Source organism: Macrotis lagotis, chromosome 4, assembly GCF_037893015.1.
Source record: "Macrotis lagotis isolate mMagLag1 chromosome 4, bilby.v1.9.chrom.fasta, whole genome shotgun sequence".
Taxonomy (NCBI): Eukaryota; Metazoa; Chordata; class Mammalia; order Peramelemorphia; family Peramelidae; genus Macrotis; species Macrotis lagotis.
The window spans coordinates 171,830,044-171,847,845 of record NC_133661.1 but is presented as its reverse complement, the minus strand read 5'-3'; the positions used below and the strand labels follow the sequence as shown (position 1 = coordinate 171,847,845).

General features: G+C 35.6%; 1 protein-coding gene across 1 annotated transcript in view; it reads right to left on the bottom strand.

Moving 5' to 3' along the window:
• MYO5C (myosin VC) overlaps window positions 1-17,802 on the bottom strand; it is a 137,464-nt gene that overhangs the window by 45,601 nt on the left and 74,061 nt on the right. Inside the window, exons 14-24 of the mRNA XM_074234664.1 lie at window positions 17,260-17,343; window positions 14,035-14,169; window positions 12,385-12,482; window positions 10,798-10,884; window positions 10,170-10,281; window positions 8,260-8,471; window positions 5,779-5,944; window positions 5,212-5,358; window positions 4,887-5,051; window positions 3,223-3,316; window positions 2,254-2,317 (exon numbers count right to left, since the gene is read on the bottom strand). Of these exons, the coding sequence (XP_074090765.1) occupies window positions 2,254-2,317; window positions 3,223-3,316; window positions 4,887-5,051; window positions 5,212-5,358; window positions 5,779-5,944; window positions 8,260-8,471; window positions 10,170-10,281; window positions 10,798-10,884; window positions 12,385-12,482; window positions 14,035-14,169; window positions 17,260-17,343 (1,364 nt within the window). The remainder of the gene's footprint in view (window positions 1-2,253; window positions 2,318-3,222; window positions 3,317-4,886; window positions 5,052-5,211; window positions 5,359-5,778; window positions 5,945-8,259; window positions 8,472-10,169; window positions 10,282-10,797; window positions 10,885-12,384; window positions 12,483-14,034; window positions 14,170-17,259; window positions 17,344-17,802) is intronic.

Below are 17,802 nucleotides of genomic sequence, written 5' to 3'. Positions count from 1 at the left end.
CACTTCAGAGTTCCCTCTATCAGTGAAGTTACAGGTTTGGTCATTATCCCTATCCTATTTTGGAGAAATGATTTATTAAAGGTCAGAAACTCTCTGACTAGAATAAAAAAATCAGAAGTCTTGCAACTTAGTGACCTAGCTAGAACAATAACTCAGTCAGACTTTTTTTGGGGGGGGGGGAGGAAAAAGAGAGGAAAATGACCTGTCATTCAATTTTCCTCAAACATATTACCTGAAATAAATACTTCTAAATGACCAGAGATCTTTATGAAATGTCAAGATCTTAATGTTTCTTTCATGAGATCCCCAAACAATGATGTGAAAATGTATTATTCAAGACAAATGAATTAAATATAAATGTCATAGTTCCTTTGCTACAGTAAGGTCCTGTTTCTATATTTATTGTCACTTTCTTATTTCATCTGTGACTGGCCCCAGTCTCTTGGGAACTTCCTTTTTTTTTTTACTTTTCCTATTTACTATTTGCTTTCTCTCAAACTTGCACCCCAGGGCCAAGATATTTCAATCTCAAGGATGACTTTAGAAATTAGCCAAATGAAATGTACAGTTGTATAGCTGTGTTGTAGATCTCTTTCTTCCCCATATGATCCTAGTTAATCATCTGAACTTCCCCTTTTAGAAACCCCCCTCCCAGACCCATGCCATAGCTATTAAAACAATAAATAAATAAACCAAAAAAACCCATTAGCCTGACTTCTGAAAAGAGCCCAGGTGGATGGGTGTAAGGGAAATGGGCATCAGTAAAGGGATGTATGCTAGAATGAGTGTGGTGGGTCTGGAGAATCTAGGGGCAGTACACATTAGCAGAGTACAAGTGATGTCTCTTAACACAAAGATATCTAAAAGAATAGTATAGTTTTCTGATAGGATCTCCAGTTTCTCAGGGCAAGAATGTCCCAAAGGAAAAAGAAGAGTTTCAGGAAGCAGATAGTAATGGCTCTCTCACTCTGAGGCAACGAGATTATCATTGACTAAGAGTCTGATGATAGTCAACAGACTGGCATCTCCAAGGAGTTCAACAATATGAACAATGACATGCAAGGTTCACTCAAAGGAAAACAAAGCAGATCATCCTCACAAGACGTAAGGTGTACCAATAAGGCACGAAGTGACGCAAAGAGAAGTCACATATTGGCTGAATTCAGGAGCTAATTTAAGGAAAACAGCAACATTGCATGGGCAGGGACTTTTTATTGTTTTACTGATTGATCTTTAGAGCTTAAGCATACTGACTCTACAGCATAGGATAGCAACTATGTTTGTGGTTTAGAGTTAGTGATAATTTGCTAAAATATCCTTTATTCAAGTATAAAGATTATATCAGATTGCCTTTTGTTAGGGGAAAGGGGGGGAGAAAAAGATTATAACATTTAAAACCTTGCCAAAAATGATTGGTAAAACCCACCATTGTATGTAATTGGAAAACAAATTATTTATATAATTAAAACATATCCTTTATGAAAGGGTCAATAGGAATAAAATACAGGAAGGGTTGGTGATTGTTTCTTTTTTTTTCTCTTTTTGTTTTTTTTTAGGTTTTTGCAAGGCAATGGGGGTTAAGTGGCTTGCCCAAGGCCACACAGCTAGGTAATTATTAAGTGTCTGAGGTCAGATTTGAACTCAGGTACTCCTGACTCCAGGGCCAGTGCTCTTATCCACTGCGTGCCACCTAGCCGCCCCTGGTGATTGTTTCTTAAAAAAGTAAGTTTAATTTTGAAACTTATCAGAAGTGAGCTGAACTTCCCACAGAAGAGTAAGGAAATGTCTGCATCTGAAGGAGAACTGAGGCTCCTTCCTGGTCCCTGTGGTGTTAGTTTTTGACAGCTTCAGTAATTGAGCTCTCCTCATAAGCATGCTGCTTTAGTGGCAGGCTTTGTCAATTCCTACAGGTATCTTAGATTCTGAACTAGATATGCCCTACTCTGCAGAAACCACCAAACCCAAATTTCTAAGTAATTTATAATTTGCATGATTTGTGTAGTGCAGGGGAAAGAATTTTAGCTTTACATTCTAGCTGTGTGACGTTGTGTAAATCACTTAATCTCGCTGAACTTCTGTAAAAAAAAATAAAAAATGTGGGGTGGGAATGGACATTAGACTAAATGACATGTAAGGGCCCTTACAGCTCTAAATCTATAAATCCATAATGGCTATATGCAGGATAGACACAATATGGAGCAAGACAGAGAAAGTAAGAAGTGGATAGTTTTAAAGACAGATTAGAATCCATACATTCTTTGTCTTTCTTCTTTCTGTACATCATCAAAAAGTTGTTTTGTAAGGTCTTCCATTTTATCTGTAAAGAGAGAAATGGTGTTCAAAAAATAATCCACCAAATACCTAGTAATTATGCATCAACACATCAAGGATTTCACTAATAGGGGAATTCTTTCCACTGAAGCAGATTACTTTGAAGAGGGTGAGAGAAGCTTAGAGAAATTTAATTGACTTGCCCTTAGTCACATAAGTATCACCAGAGGGATTTGATCTCAGATCTTCCTAATTCCAAGTCCAGCATTTTATATTCTATGTAACACTATCTCTCTATTTGATAATTATATAAAACAGAGTGTGGGGCAGCTAGGTGGTGCAGTGTATAGAGCACAGGCCCTGGAGTCAGGAGTACCTGAGTTCAAATCCGACCTCTGACACTTAACAGTTACCTAGCTGTGTGGCCTTGGGCAAGCCACTAAACCCCATTTGCCTTGCAAAAACATAATGATAATAATAATAATAATAATAATGATAATAATAATGATAATAATAATAACAGAGTGTCTGCCCTGGAACCAAGAGGATTCATCCTTGTAAATCCAAATCTTAGCTTAGATATTTGCTAAGTGACCCTGGGCAAGTCATTCAACCCTGTTTGTCTCAGTTTCTTCATTGGAAAAATGAGCTGAAAAAGATGAAAGATGCAGGAAACCAAAAAGGATTATCTGAAGAGGTAGTTACTAGATTATAAATATACCTCTTCACAGTACAAAAATATAAACACACACACACACACACACACACACACACACACACACACAGACTGCATCCTCTGTTTGGTCAAATGGACATAGTCTGGTAAGCTGAGACAGTTGAAAAGACTGTACAAGGTTTGCCTCTTCCATAAACTCCAATGCTCTTCCCAAGCTTTTTTTCTTTCTTTCTTTCTTTTTATCAGCTGCTTCATGTCTCAGTCCCTTACATTACCTTTCATCTCATCAGTCTTTTCTTGAAGCTTTTTTTCTAGCTTCTCTTTTTGTGTTTCCAACTCCTTGTTGTATGTCTGAAGTTTTGCCAATTTCTTAAAAAAAGAAAGAAAGAACAGTATTGTGATTTACTGGTATCATCCCATTTTTAAAAAAGGTAGAAAATTTGATGCTTTTGGTTGTACATCATCTTTCTGATATCTATTGGCCTTTCTTCCCCAAAGAGAAAGCTTCAGAATCTACTTTAGAATCAGAGATATAGAACTAGAAATAATTTCAGAGGCCAGGTAGTCCAGTCCTCCATTTTAGAGATGAAAAAACTGAGACTGAGAGAAGTTAAGTGACATGATTAAGATAGTAAATGTGAGAAGTGGAATTTGATCCTGGGTCTCCTGATACAAGTGTTCTTTCTATTGTACTATGGCTATAGGTCTCTATCTACCCTAGTTTTGGGGTAAGATCTATAAAGGATAAGAGCAGAATTCTCAAGGCTCCCTGATGCTAAGTAAAGGTTTGTTTTTAAAAACAATGCCTTGGGGCAGCAAGGGAGTACATTGGATAGAGCATGGAATCTGAATTCAAATTTGGCCTCAGCTGTGTGATCCTAAGCAAGTCACTGCTTCCTGTCTTTACCACCTCCTTCCCCCAAATAAAAATATTGTATGAGTTCCTCTCTGACCAGGCTAAAATTCTCAAAGGACTTATTTACTAAGTAATAGTAAAATAAACTATTCAATTCATCATATGAAACTGATAGGTGCTTGCTTTGAAGGAATTTCTATTACTGCATTTTTCTCCTAGCTATAAGGGGCCATTTCCTACTGTTATTCTCAATTCTGATAGCTGATGGCTCTCAGAATGTAACTAAAATTAAATAGAATTCTAGAATCCTATTAAAATATAAGCCTCTAAGTAAAACTAGTACAACCATTTTATAGCTACCTTTTGACCCAGAGATTCCATTAGTGTATCATTAATACCCCCAGGACTATACCAGAGTATGGTCACAATGAAAAGAAATAATTTGTATTTTTTAAAAAAATTATAAATTTATTTCAGCTAATTTAAAGAAATGGTGACTACAATAATGTAAATGGAAAAGATAATTATACACACAAATCAAAAGTGAATGTTGCAAACTTATAAAGAACAAGTTTGAAAGAGATAGGAGACATGCTCCTAACCATCCCTTTGCAATGTGGGACATTCTTAGGTAGTGCTGGTGCTAACCACTGAGAAATGCAAAAAATGCATATAATGTGAGGAGCATTCAGTACTTTTACTGTGTATCCAAAAGTCTGGAAGAGGCTCTCAAGGTTCTATTCTTATTTAATGGGTATAAGAGATAACCCCCTTGCCTAATCTGCTTGTCATGGGAATAACAAATCACCTTTAAAAGTAAGCCTGCTCAGGGATCTTTTGGAGGTAATTCATAGTATTATAGAATTTTCAGAGATAGAAAGGACTTTCCTGAATGTCTGTCTTTCTGACCCAGGTCTTACTCCCTCTGAACCGAGTATTCCTAGAAAGACTCTTCCTTTGAACTCAGGAAGGCAATAGCAAAAACTAGGATTTGATTTACAGGAAAACAGTCAATTTATCTTTTCCCAAGTTAGAGTATATAACTGAATTCTTAAGTATAAAGAAAAAGATTCCAAACTTCACCTCTTCCATAACTTCCTTATGCTTCTTTCCTTTTTCTTCATATGTCTGCTTTTGGATGGCTAATTTTTCAAGCTCTGATTCAAATTTCTGAATCTTCTCCATATCATTGGCATGAGTGGCTGCCAAGCTGGTTAGTTTCTCCACTAATCCATGATTTTCTTTATTCTAAAGATGGGGGGAAAAAATGATTGTTTGAAACCAATGAAAGCTTTGTGCTTGAGGGTTGGGAAGAAGACTTCTTTGGTCCCATAATAAAACTTCTAAATTTATTTAGATTTTCTCCACCAGAAATAGTAGACAAATGGTTATGGAAAAGGAAACTTACCTGATCTTCTAACTTTTTTTGCAAACGTTGTACCCTATAAGAAAGTTGGATGTTTAGAACAAATCGTCGGATATTCTGGAATCGGCGTCTTGCCAGCCAGGCCCGGGCATATTTCTGAAGGATTACAGCCTTATGCTCTTTCAACATCTCGAAAAATAAAATGTTAAAAATTCTCACATCAGTCCAGTGACTGGCTCATTAATGATTTCAGCTTTTGGAACTTAAAATCCTTGAAAACAGGGACTATTTCATTTTTATCTTTATTTCCTTAGTACCAAGCACAGGTCCAACATATGACAGATGCTTAATAAATGTTTTTTGACTGGTTGATTTATGATTTTATAGAAAGGAAGAAGCAACTACTGTATATTTATATGATGAAATTACAAAATGTAATCTTCCCACTGGGGTCCCACTAACATCAAAACTACTTGAATAGTTAACACAGAAGATCAATCTTTACCCTTCTGAAGTATTTACTGTACATATCTGAAATTTGGAGCAAGACACTAAAAATAAATCTCTTTTATTATTTAGTCCCAAGAACACATTGAATTCTGGTGGTACCTTTCGATATTTCTTCCTTGCTAGGAATCCTCGGGTATAAGCCTGTATTGTTATAGTGGCCACACGAATGAGCTGGTAAAGGTTATGAACTAGATAGCGTCGACAGTGCTTCTGAATGATTATGGCTGCCCATGCTTCTTTCAAGGCTGTAGCAGAGATAGCTTTCCTTGATTAAAAGAATATAAAGTTAATTTGTTTTCTACATAACATCTGCTTCTGCTGGAGCATTTTGTATAGAAATACAATACTTTTTCTTAAAAAATTGTATATAAATACAATACTTTTTCTTTTTTTTTCTTTATGCAAGGCAATGAAGTGGCTTGCCCAAGGGCTACACAGCTAGGTAATTATTAAGTGTCTGAGGCTGGATTTGAACTCAGGTACTCCTGACTCCAGGGCCAGTGCTCTATCCACTGAACCACCTAGCCACCCCAATACTTTTTCTTTAAAAAAAAAGTTTTAACTGAGTAACCATTTTCATTAATAGCCTCACTCACAAATGAGTCCAGCCCCTTACTCCCTTGTTTTGGGGGAGGTGAAGAGATCTACAATGATATAGGAAACTCCCAATGAGAACAGTATACCAGTGCAGGTCAGCACTGTAACTTAAGTTACTCTAACTTAAGAAATTCAGTGAATTGTCCAGGTCATTATGAAGTTAAGGTACTTTAGGACCTAAAGCCAATCTATGTCAGCAGTAAAACTTGAATACAACTCTTAACTCTGAGGTCTCCTCTCTATTTAGTATACCAAACTCTTGAAATTTACCTTATAACAAAGGAAAACTTTTAAGTAAAATTAAACTACAAAATGAAAATATGTATACATACATATACACATATTTATATAATATTCTATACTAAAGTCTCTCACCCTTCAACTGAAAAACAAGAGGCACAATACCTTTTAAGTGTATGTGTATAGATCTCTTTATCTATCCATCTATCTATAGCACAATTATTTATTTTTAGTTTTTTTGCAAGGCAATGGGGTTAAGTGGCTTGCCCAAGGCCACACAGCTAGGTAATTATTTGAACTCAGGTACTCCTGACTTTAGGGTCAGTGCTCTATCTACAATGCCACCTAGGCACCCTTATGGCACAATTATTGATGTTACTGACCATAGTCCTGAATTATCAAGAAAAGATTTAAATAATGCCTAGGTTGGGAAATGTGTAATACATTCCATTAAAGATGGATAAAATAAATTGTCAGGGGTGCCTCAGACACTTAATAATTACCTAGCTGTGTGGCCTTGGGGGCAAGCCACTCAATCCCATTGCCTTGAAAAAAAAACCTAAAAAATAAAATAAAATAAATTGTCAGGGTTGAGACCAGTAATCTTCATTTATATGGAATAGCACACTCCCTACTTAAATTTGTATATAGCATATACATACATGTTTTATGAATCAAGAGTATATCTCTGTAAGAGGTTTATTGGTGCATTCATGAGCAAAGTGGACTCTGATCCCAAGCCTACTTTTAATGATTCAACCAGAAACCACCAGTATAGAATAAATACACATATACCCATAGACACTGTAATTTATAGCCTTTCTGATACATGTACCCACACAATGAAGATAAGGCTTAGTCAGTCAACAAACATTTAATAAGTTCTTACTGAGTACCAGATTTTGTGATAAATGCACAGGATACAAAGAAAAGCAAACAATAGCCTTTTGGGGTTTTTTTTTTAAGCTTTGTGACCCTGGGCTAGACACTTAGCCCCCATTGACCTCTAAGAAGAAAAGAAAAGAAAAGAAAAACAGAAGAGCAGAGAAGAGAAAAGAAAAAAAAGGAAACTAAAGGAAAAAGGAAAAACAACTGAAATGGTTTGAGGATAGATTGAGGAGAGATAACTTTAGATTTATTGGAATGATCAAAGGAAAAAAGATCCTAGGAATCATGTTTTTAGAAATTATCAGGGGAAAACTGACCTGATATTCTACAACTACAAATAAACTTGAAACTGAAAAGATCCAATAATTATTTACTGAAGGAAATCCCCAAAATAAAAACTCCCAAGAATATTATAGCTAAATAATCATTCTTTTTTTGATTGCACAATGTATCCTTGGTGTCTGAAAGTCCATTCTTGCCACCACCTTAGAAAATAATGCTAAATTACAATTGACTGACAGATATTCTTGGTAAATTTAGTCTTTATTTGGGAAAATATGTATTTCAACAAATAAACATACTTAGATGACCTAAAAAAAAGGAATATTACTGCCAAATTCTAGAGCAATAGTAATGCTGCCAGAGAAAACCTTACCTTAAGAGGACAGAGCAGTTCCTCTAGGATACTATGTTAAAATAGTGGTCAAATCAGAATGAAAAGTCAGAAATCTAACCTTCCCAGTTTTCTGCTTAGTTTCCAGAATCTTTCATTTCTTCTCTATTTATGTTTATGTAAGTGCCTCTACATATATGCATACACCCCAACCCACCCCATTATGTACATCAGTTCATTACCTTACAGTTTGCTGTCCACGAAAGTATTGCTGTATTGTCACAGCAGCTTTTCTCTCTCGGAGAAATTTCTTTCTCTGGAGCCAGCCTCGGATGTGCTTTTGTATCACAATACATCCTTGCCTCAGTTTATCCAATCGGAGTTTTTCTAAATAGGCCACCTGTCCTGCTCTGAAGAAAATTTTTGTTTTACCAAACTGATACTGGTTAGGGTCCTAGAAGAGAAAATAGTATGTCTGATCAGACATGATTTTTCCCAAATTTAATATATGCAGATTTTCCACTATATATTAGACACCTGAAATGTTAGGGAGGAGATTATTGGAATATGAAATATACAAATCATGATTACCAGCAAGGACTGAAAGAAATGGGCATAGATAGCCTGGAGAAGAGAAATCTTCAGGCAATTATGTAGAAGAGGAAGAATCAAACTAAGAATGATAAAAAAAAAATACAAACTACAAGATAAATCCAAATCTTGCTCTTTACCCATACTGTTAATTGTGTGGATTGTGCAGGTTTGAGAAGAAAAGTCCAGGAATTCTATGGGAACTTCAAATGCTTTTCCTTTGGAGGAGGGACCAACCCTAGAACAGAACTTTGAGAATGAAAGACTATAGATCCTTGAGGAGATGAAACTCAAGAAAGAATGGTTATTGTTTGATTTTCTCATCTATTGAATGTTTTTTTTTCCTTGCTGAGGGACTTCAGTCCCATAGTTGTACTCTGTCTGGAGGACAGTATAGGTCTCTGGAGAAGGAAAACTCATTGGAAGGGAGAGTTTCTTTACCTTTACTAGGGGATGGGAAGACCTGAATGCCAAAGTTGTCCAATAAGTTTGGAGGAATTTATATTCTCCAAGAAAATGAGAGATCCAATGAAGAGAGTAGGAGGGATAGATGGACTGACTGTTGATGAACTTGGGCATGAGTCTTGTATTTTGGGGAGTGTCAGGTAAATTGAAGCCTGTCCTCTATTTAATGTCTTCCTCTTTCTCTGTACTTACTCTTTAGCACTTGCTCTGGAGCTAAGCCAGGCCCTTTTCCTTTTTTTGTATAGATCTAGATTCCTCTTTAGAAGTATCAGCACAAACTAGAGTATGCTTAATGAGAAACCCCCCATGATTTGATCTAATATACATAAATCTAGAGCTTTGGTTCTAGGTCATAGGTTATATTCCTTTGCTCAGCACCACAATTTATTACAACTCCATCTTTCTAGCTAAAGCTCATACTACATTTCTATATGCTCTGCTCTATAAACTATATGTGCCTTGCCCTTCTCTAACTTCATTCATTTACTCATGCTATTTTCCCTATGATTGTTATGCCCTCCCTTCACTCCAACCATTTGTTGAAATTGTACACTTTCTTTTTATATCCATAGGTCATCTTCAACTCCTTTCCCCTCCTCAGACTAGAGTGTTTTGCTTGTCACTCTGCTCTGCTGGACATGGTGTTCCAAAGAATCAATTTGGATCTTGCCTTAAGTACTTATTAGCTGGATTTCCCTAAGTGAATCACTTAACTACTTTCAGCTTCAGTTTCTCTATCTCTAAAATAGGTCTAATAGTACTTACCATACAAGGTTTTTGTGAGAATCAATGAGATAGTATGGGCAGTGTTCTGCAAACTGAACTCTTTTGCACAAGCTATTTCTATCATGCACTCATCATATATGGTTTTGTATCAGTTGGTCTGTGGGTTCAGTCAGCTAAAATTTGCATCAAAGAGTGACAGTATTAAGAACTGAGGGATCTTAGAGATTATTTTGTCTGAACCACTCATTTTGGAGATAACCATTTCCTTTGTACTTTGCATCCAGAAGATGATTTTTAAAAAAAAAGTTGGTTGAATTGAATTATCTAAGAGAAAAAAAAAATAATCCAGAGAAAAGGAGCACAGACTAACCTGGATTAATCGGTGTAAAACTACCTTGCAAACTTCTTTCTTATCACTGAAGGCAAGTTCCTGCTGACTCATGAGAATTCCATAGCGGCTATAAAACTCTATGTATGTCCACCTGGGGAAAAAAAAGATTCAAAATTTGCCAAATGACAGCATGCTATGAGAGTAGTGCCAAGAGTAATTTTTGCCTAGGGATCTCAGATCCCCTAGGACACTTCCTGTCATTGCTGCTACTCAAGGATCTCTAGAGCCTAGGGGTTATGTATGGCAGTGGAAGTAACAAGGGTTATCCTGAGATGGGTGGCATTTCCATTCATTATCTTGGCATCATCCCAACCATCCTTTTCACCAGCCACAAGAGTCCTTTTAGTTTGCCAATGCCAAATTCCGCCTCCCATGGGACCTTTCCCATTTGCCATCTTCACACAAACTTTTCTCGCACAACAATCTTGAGCAGGTGGGAAGTGGTTACACTAATGGTACTGGCTTGTTTTCCTTAGAGCCTATCTTTATTCTAAATACTCTAACAATTTTCCCATAGGGCTTATGAAATTTTCAACTGTACTTCCAGAAGATGTGTATCCAGGACAACCCTTCAGCATATGTTCCTAAAGAAGGTGTACTTACATACCTGCTAGGATAGCTTTGAGCACTGATGCGAATGGTCTCTAAAACTCCACAGGCTCGAAGTTGCTGGACAACTCTTTTAGAGTCAAACCTAAGAGAACAAAAAGTTTGCAACTGTTTCCTATCATCGTTTTTATGGATTTGTTGTTATTGTGTCTCTGTAGAGTCAAGTTCAGATATTACTTGTTTCCATTGTCTGACTCATTGTGACCCCAGTTGCGTTTTTGTATTTTTTTTTTTGGTAAAGATATTAGAGTGGTTTGTCATTTCCTCCTTTACTAGCTCTCTATCCCCATCAACCCCACACTGACATTTAGATGGGATTAAACTGTTACAATGATGAAACATACATAAGAGCAGGAAACAACATTCTTACACCATTTTTGCAATAAGGAGGGAAGCAAGGTAGCACAGTGAATAGATTCCCAGACCTGGAGTTAGGAACCTCATCTTCCTGAGTTCAAATCTGAGCAATCCAAGGTGTGCCAAAAACTAAGTGTGTTTAAGTCCTAAACATAACTATTGAATTCTTCAATCATAGTTATAAACTAGGTTTACACAAGTCTTCCATCAGTTTGGAAGGAGTCATTGAATGAAGTTAGATGAAGTTACAAAGGAAAATTAATTGGGAAGGGTTGAAAGAATTTAGATACCTCTGAGTCAAAGTTTTATCAGAGAAGGGATTTGAGCTGTGAGAATTAAGTTTCAGGAACAATTTAACCCTTATTCCTATAACCAGAGGGCAGCAGCGAGTTGGGGAGGGGGGAGATGGGAAGACAGAATCTTCTGCTGCAATGTTGCAAACTTTGAAAGGTTGGAAGATTTGAACTTTTCCGTGGAGCTGGTAGCAGTATCTTGGGGCAGCAGGATGTCAGATCCAAATGCGGTAGACACCGGTCCTCTTTTCCCTTTGCCCACAGGATTCTGTAAGTCTTTTCATATAGTCTTGGATTGAAGAGGTTTACTCCTTTCTTTGTATTTATTGATTACATCCAATCTGGTATCCTTTAGAGAACCTTGCTGGAGCTCTATCCTATTTCCATCTTAAATCATTTACTATATATTTTTAGTTATATGCTTACAAGCAAAACAATCTTTATTTAACAATATCTTAGAATTAATATTTCTGACTAATTATTAAGATTCTACTCTATTGGCAAATTGTGAGTAAAGATATGTCTATAACCTGACCAAATTAAATTATTCTAACTCTTCTTCTTTTTCTTTCCCACTTACAATATTCACCCATTCCTTGAATGTTCCTTGAGAGCAAGGTTTGAATTATAGCTATCTTGGTAACAACAGTGCTTAAGTACTGGGTAACTTGCTTACCAAGTGCTGAATAAATGAATATTCATTTCAAATCATTTATTGTAAAATCATCAGTTCCTATTCATACTTAAAACTCATTTTTCTCCATAAAAATGTTGATCTTTTCAATTTTACACTAAATTAATTCATGTCATCAAAGAGCCGGATAAAAGCAAAACAAAGGAAATTCCATTCCCTAATCTTTTCTGATCTCTAAGAATAATGTTACATATGTGGCCATGAAGAATATTTGCCTCTTCAGGAGTACTGGAGTACTTACTCAAATGGTAACTTCTCATCATTTGGCTTTATGCATCTTACATAGTGAGGTGTGGTTGCATTGAGTGTCTCCATCAGCAAATACAACGAGCTTCGGAACTAGAAAATCATAAATTTTCAGATCATACTGAAGATCATAAATCAAAGTCATATTGAGCCTAATTTAACTGTTACCTCCAGGCAATCAACATATTCTTAACTTTCATTTTGTTTTAGTAAGAAACTGAAGAGAGGGAAAAGAAAATTAAAATGCCTAAAAAGGGGGGGAGATTTGGGGGGAGTGTTTATACCACATATAATTAATACTTTTTATTAGATTTTAATGAAAATTTTCTCAGATTTTCAAGGTACCTTAGCAAGCTTTGTCAGATATTGATATTCCTTTATGTGCATGATATATGACTACAGGAAGATCTAGAACACTATAAAACCTCCTAAATTAAATTCTTAATTATTTGAAGAAGTTTTGTCTAATTATCCATACAGGAAAAACAAGTGGATGAAGAATGTTTATTGCTCAGAATATAATATTTATGGCACTCATCTATTAGCATGTGTATACACATATATAACATTCATATACACACAAGTATAAAATATACAAATAAACAATGAGTTAGGCCCAGAAATGATTAAGTGGGAGAGAGTGGGTAACTTGTCTTTGGGAAGTATAGTTCTTTTTAGGCCCATATCTTTTTACATTAATATTCTTCTAGTAATAAATGGCTGTGAATCACAAAATATTAGAGTTCCATGAAGACTTGAAATTTAGGGTCACCCAAAGGAAATGGAAAGATGCATGGTGAGCTAAAGTAGGCCATAATACATTCCAAATGAAGACCTTTGCAGGAGGAACAGCATAAAGGACATGACCAGAGAACTGTATGTCTAGGAAAAATAACAAAGTAGGCCAGGTATGTAACCAAGAGAAAGAGACAGCTAGCCTCTTTGTTCCATTAGCATCCATATACAGTCAAGACAAAGAATGTGCTTCCAGATCATTGGATGGAAATTTATAGAAGGACATCGACAGGAGGAAGACATAGATGTGACACAATTTGCATTACTGAAAGAAATGCTCCTATCAATGAGAGCACCAGCATTGGTGTATTAGAATAAGCTAGGAGAGCCTCCAGCAATAATAACTTACATTTACATAGTATGATAAACTTTGTAAAGTATTTTGCATACACTTATTTGCTCTGTATCTCATAACAACCTTCCGAGTTATAAAACCAGAGTTTTAATATATTGCTTTTATAAACTATGCAGAGACAGGTAACTCTTAAGACTCTAAATTTGAAATTATCCACCAGTTTGCTCTGAGAAAGAAAGTTTCTCATTGAGAAGACTACCAATGAAATCATGCATCTGGTTTAAAAACAAAACCCTGAAAACTCAGGACAATATTTGACTTAATAAAGCATTTAGATATCCTGAGAGATACAGTGCAAATTGAGCTCTTGGTAACTACAAAGTGCCACATAAACATAAGCTACTGATATAGTGATTATTATTTTCCAAAGGATCCTGAAAATAGCAGTCAACAAAAGGTGACACAATATTAAACCTATGGCTCTCCAAGAAAAGCATCAGAACTCATACCCCAAGCCTCCTTTCTTTTTTACTGCCCCAAAGATCTCCTTGGTACCTTGTTGCCAACTGTTGTCCGGAAATGCTTATTATTTGGCTTGATCACTTGCTTGGCAGATTTGACTGTGATAGCTGAATTGAAGAGGGGAGGAGGACCTGGATTTTCTTGGAAAAAGCTAGCACAGAGAGCAAACTGAAAAATGACAAAGAGCAAACCATTTAAGACACATAAGAATAATAACTAGCCCTTATATTACACTTCACAAATATTAACTCATTTGTTCCTCACAATGACCCTGTGAAGGAGGTGCTATTATTATTTTTATTTATAGATGAGGAACCTGAGGTAGAAGGAGGTTATATGATTTGCCCAGGATCATACGGCTAGCATCTGAGCCTAAATCTGAACTCGGATCTTTACGGCTCTAAACTGGGTGCTCTATTCAGAAGACCTTTATTATAGGTCAGTTAATGCAACCCTTCCTCATTTGACAGATGAAAAAAACAGACCAGGGAGAGAAAAGTGACTTACCCAGATCCATCTGATAATTTAATGTTTGAACTAAAACATTAGTCTCTTAACTTTCAGTTCAAAATTCTCTTCATTATACCATAAGAATGTTTGTCCTTCATTTTCGAAGACAATTATGACATCAGGGAGGTGATGCCATGACAAGCACATGAATTGAATTTGAGTGAGGGGATACTGTGCTAAGTCACCAGCCTCAACTTCTCCTCCCAGTCATCTGGGTCCAGTGGCCAGATATGAATCATAATGATTGGAGATGGCCCTGGACGTGAGGCAATTTGGAATTAGGTGCTCAAGGTCACATACCTAGTAAGAGTCAAGTGGCCAAGGCCAGATTTGAACTCCCATTCTCCTGAGGAATAACTTGAATACACCAATTATCTCTAATTTCATTACCTGGAGAGCTCACATTATGAGAATGCTCTCACCATTACAAATGGGTTTTCTTTCTCTACCTTAGTAAATCCTAGGGTACCTGCCAGGGTTCACAGCAGTTAAACAAGTTGCCAAAAGACCCATTGACTATCAGAGATGCTCAGATTCTTCCTAATTGTGACCTAAGCTTCAGTACCCCCAATTGTAAAATGGAGATAGTAATGCTCCTACTACCTACTTGCTAGGTGAAATGCATTTTGTGAACTTTAAAGCACTATAGAATCATGAGTCATTGTTATTAATAATAACAATCATGTAGGCTCAATGTTGTAGTTTTTTTTAAGCAATAGGCAAACTTGTGCTCAATTAAGACCTTCAAATTAAAAAAAAAAGTACTGTTGCCCCTGATCCCTGCAATCAGGTTTCCTGTCCTCTCTACCTTTGTATTTGATTTTCTGAATCTAAATGGAAATTGAGGAAATGCCCATTGATTGGGGAATGTCTGACTATGTTTTGGTATATGAATGTAATGGAATACTATTGTGCTATAAGATGAGCAGCCAGAAAGCAGAAAAACCTGGAAAGACTTATATGAACTGATGCTGACTGAAGTAAGCAAGTTTACTGCAAGTTTCATTTTCTTCACTTTAGTCATATGTTTTAGCCTGCTGAAATAATTTTCAATATAGTTTCTATTGCCTTATCAGGTTCACTATCTCTCTTAGCCAAAGCTAATCATATACAAATTTGATAATCATGGTAGACTATATCTTAATGGATTATTAACTTAGACTCAGAAAGCAGATAGTCATTACCATATTTAAAATTTAGAAAATTTGTACTACTCACTTAAAAGCATTCATATATATATATATATATATATATACACACACACATATATATATATATGTATGTATGTATGTATGTATGTATACACTTAGAGTGAAAATAACAAATCTTCATCACCATAGAACCCAAGCTTGGGGCAGCTGGTTCCTTCTCTTCCTCCTGTCTTTCAGAGATCTCTCCCAAAGTATCAAAGTATTCCGGAAATTTGAATAAAGCAACCACCTTACTATGAGGGAGGGACAGGGAATTAAAAGAGTTTGAGGGAAATACTTTTGCCTCTAAAACTCCATAGGGAGATGACTGCTGCTTTGAATGGAAGACATGCTCCTTTGTCACTTAAGAAGAAAGGAGGCACATTTCTCAAATATATAGAGATCTAAGTCAAATTTATAAGAATACAAGTCACCCCCAACTGATAAATGATCAAAGGATATGAACAGGTAGTTTTCAGATGAAGAAATTCAAGTTATCTATAGTCATATGAAAAAATCCCAATCACTCTTGATTAGAGAAATGTAAATTAAAATAACTCCGAGGTTCTACTTCACACCTACCAGATTGGCTAATAAGACATTAAAGTAAAATGATAAATGTTGTAAGGGATGTGAGAAAACTAGGACACTAATTCATTATTGATGGTGTTGTGAATGAATCCAGCATTCTAGAAAGCAATTGCAACTGGGTAATTGCAACCAAATTGTGCATACCATTTGATCCAGCAATACCACTACTAGGTCTGAATCCCAGTAGATTATAAAAAATGGGAAAGGACCTATATGTACAAAATATAAGTTCTTTTTATGGTGGTAAAGAATTGGAAATTAAGGAAATGCCCATTGATTGGGGAATGGCTGAACAAATTATGGTATATGAATAAGAAATGATGAGCAGGCAGAAAGTAGGAAAAACCTGGAAAGACTTATATGAACTGATGCTGAGAAAGTAAGCAGAACTAGAAATGGAAGGGAGGGAGAAAAATCTGGAACTCAAAATCTTATTAAAAAAGAATGTTGAAAACAATCTTTGTATGGATAAAAGATACCATTAAAAAAGAAAGAAATTAAAAAGAGAGGAGGTAAATGATACAGTGACTCACTGTATAATGATGAAGATATTTGTTCTTTCTATGACCATTAATTTGAAAATAAAACTTCTTATGCTTTAAAATACTAAGAACATGAATTCATTTAAAGGGTGCTATTGGCTCACCTTTAGATAGTGGTAGATGATAACTTTTTCAGGTTCTACTTGGGTGGCTCAATGATCAGAGAAGTGGAAAGTCCCCAAAATATATGTATGTATGTATATATATATATATATATATATATATATATATATGAAATATATATATATATAAATATATGTAAAGCCCTTAGTTCCAGGAAGGAGCTTCTGATACAAAGCTTATATACCACACAAGATATATATTCATCATACAGAATTATATTTTATTGATATACTTCTTTAATTATGTAGAATTGTACAATAAAGAATTCTTAAATTATATAATTAAAGTATTAATTTACAAACCTTGCTTGTTCTCAGGATTTCAACCAATACATCATATACTGTATCTCTGTTCTTCTCCAGGAATCCTTCACATTTATACTCTACCTATGCAAAGAACTTAAATTAGGAATATCAGCAGACTAAAATTTCAGAGGCAGAGCAATTGAATCTTTGAATCACTCTTTGTTTTGTGGGTAACAGTGGTTTTGTGCTTTTACAAGAACCCAAGATAAAGTGACTGGAAATGTCAATTGGAGATAGATGGATTTGGTTTCTTTATTTTTAGGACTGCAGCTTTACTATAATTATGAAATACTAATATAAATCTTCTAATATACCATACCAGATTATCACAAAGTCTATTTGACTTTCTAATCATAAGTTGCTTAAAACTGCAACAACTCTTTCAGACTACTACTGAGTTATGGTAAACCTAGCTTTCTGAATTCTAGCTAATACATTCAGGAAGTTGCCCTTAGGTTGTCATCTTGTTTTAGTTCTATGCTATCAGAAGTAAAAAAAAAAAAAAATGACCCAGTGATGCCCCTTGGTTTCAGTAATAAA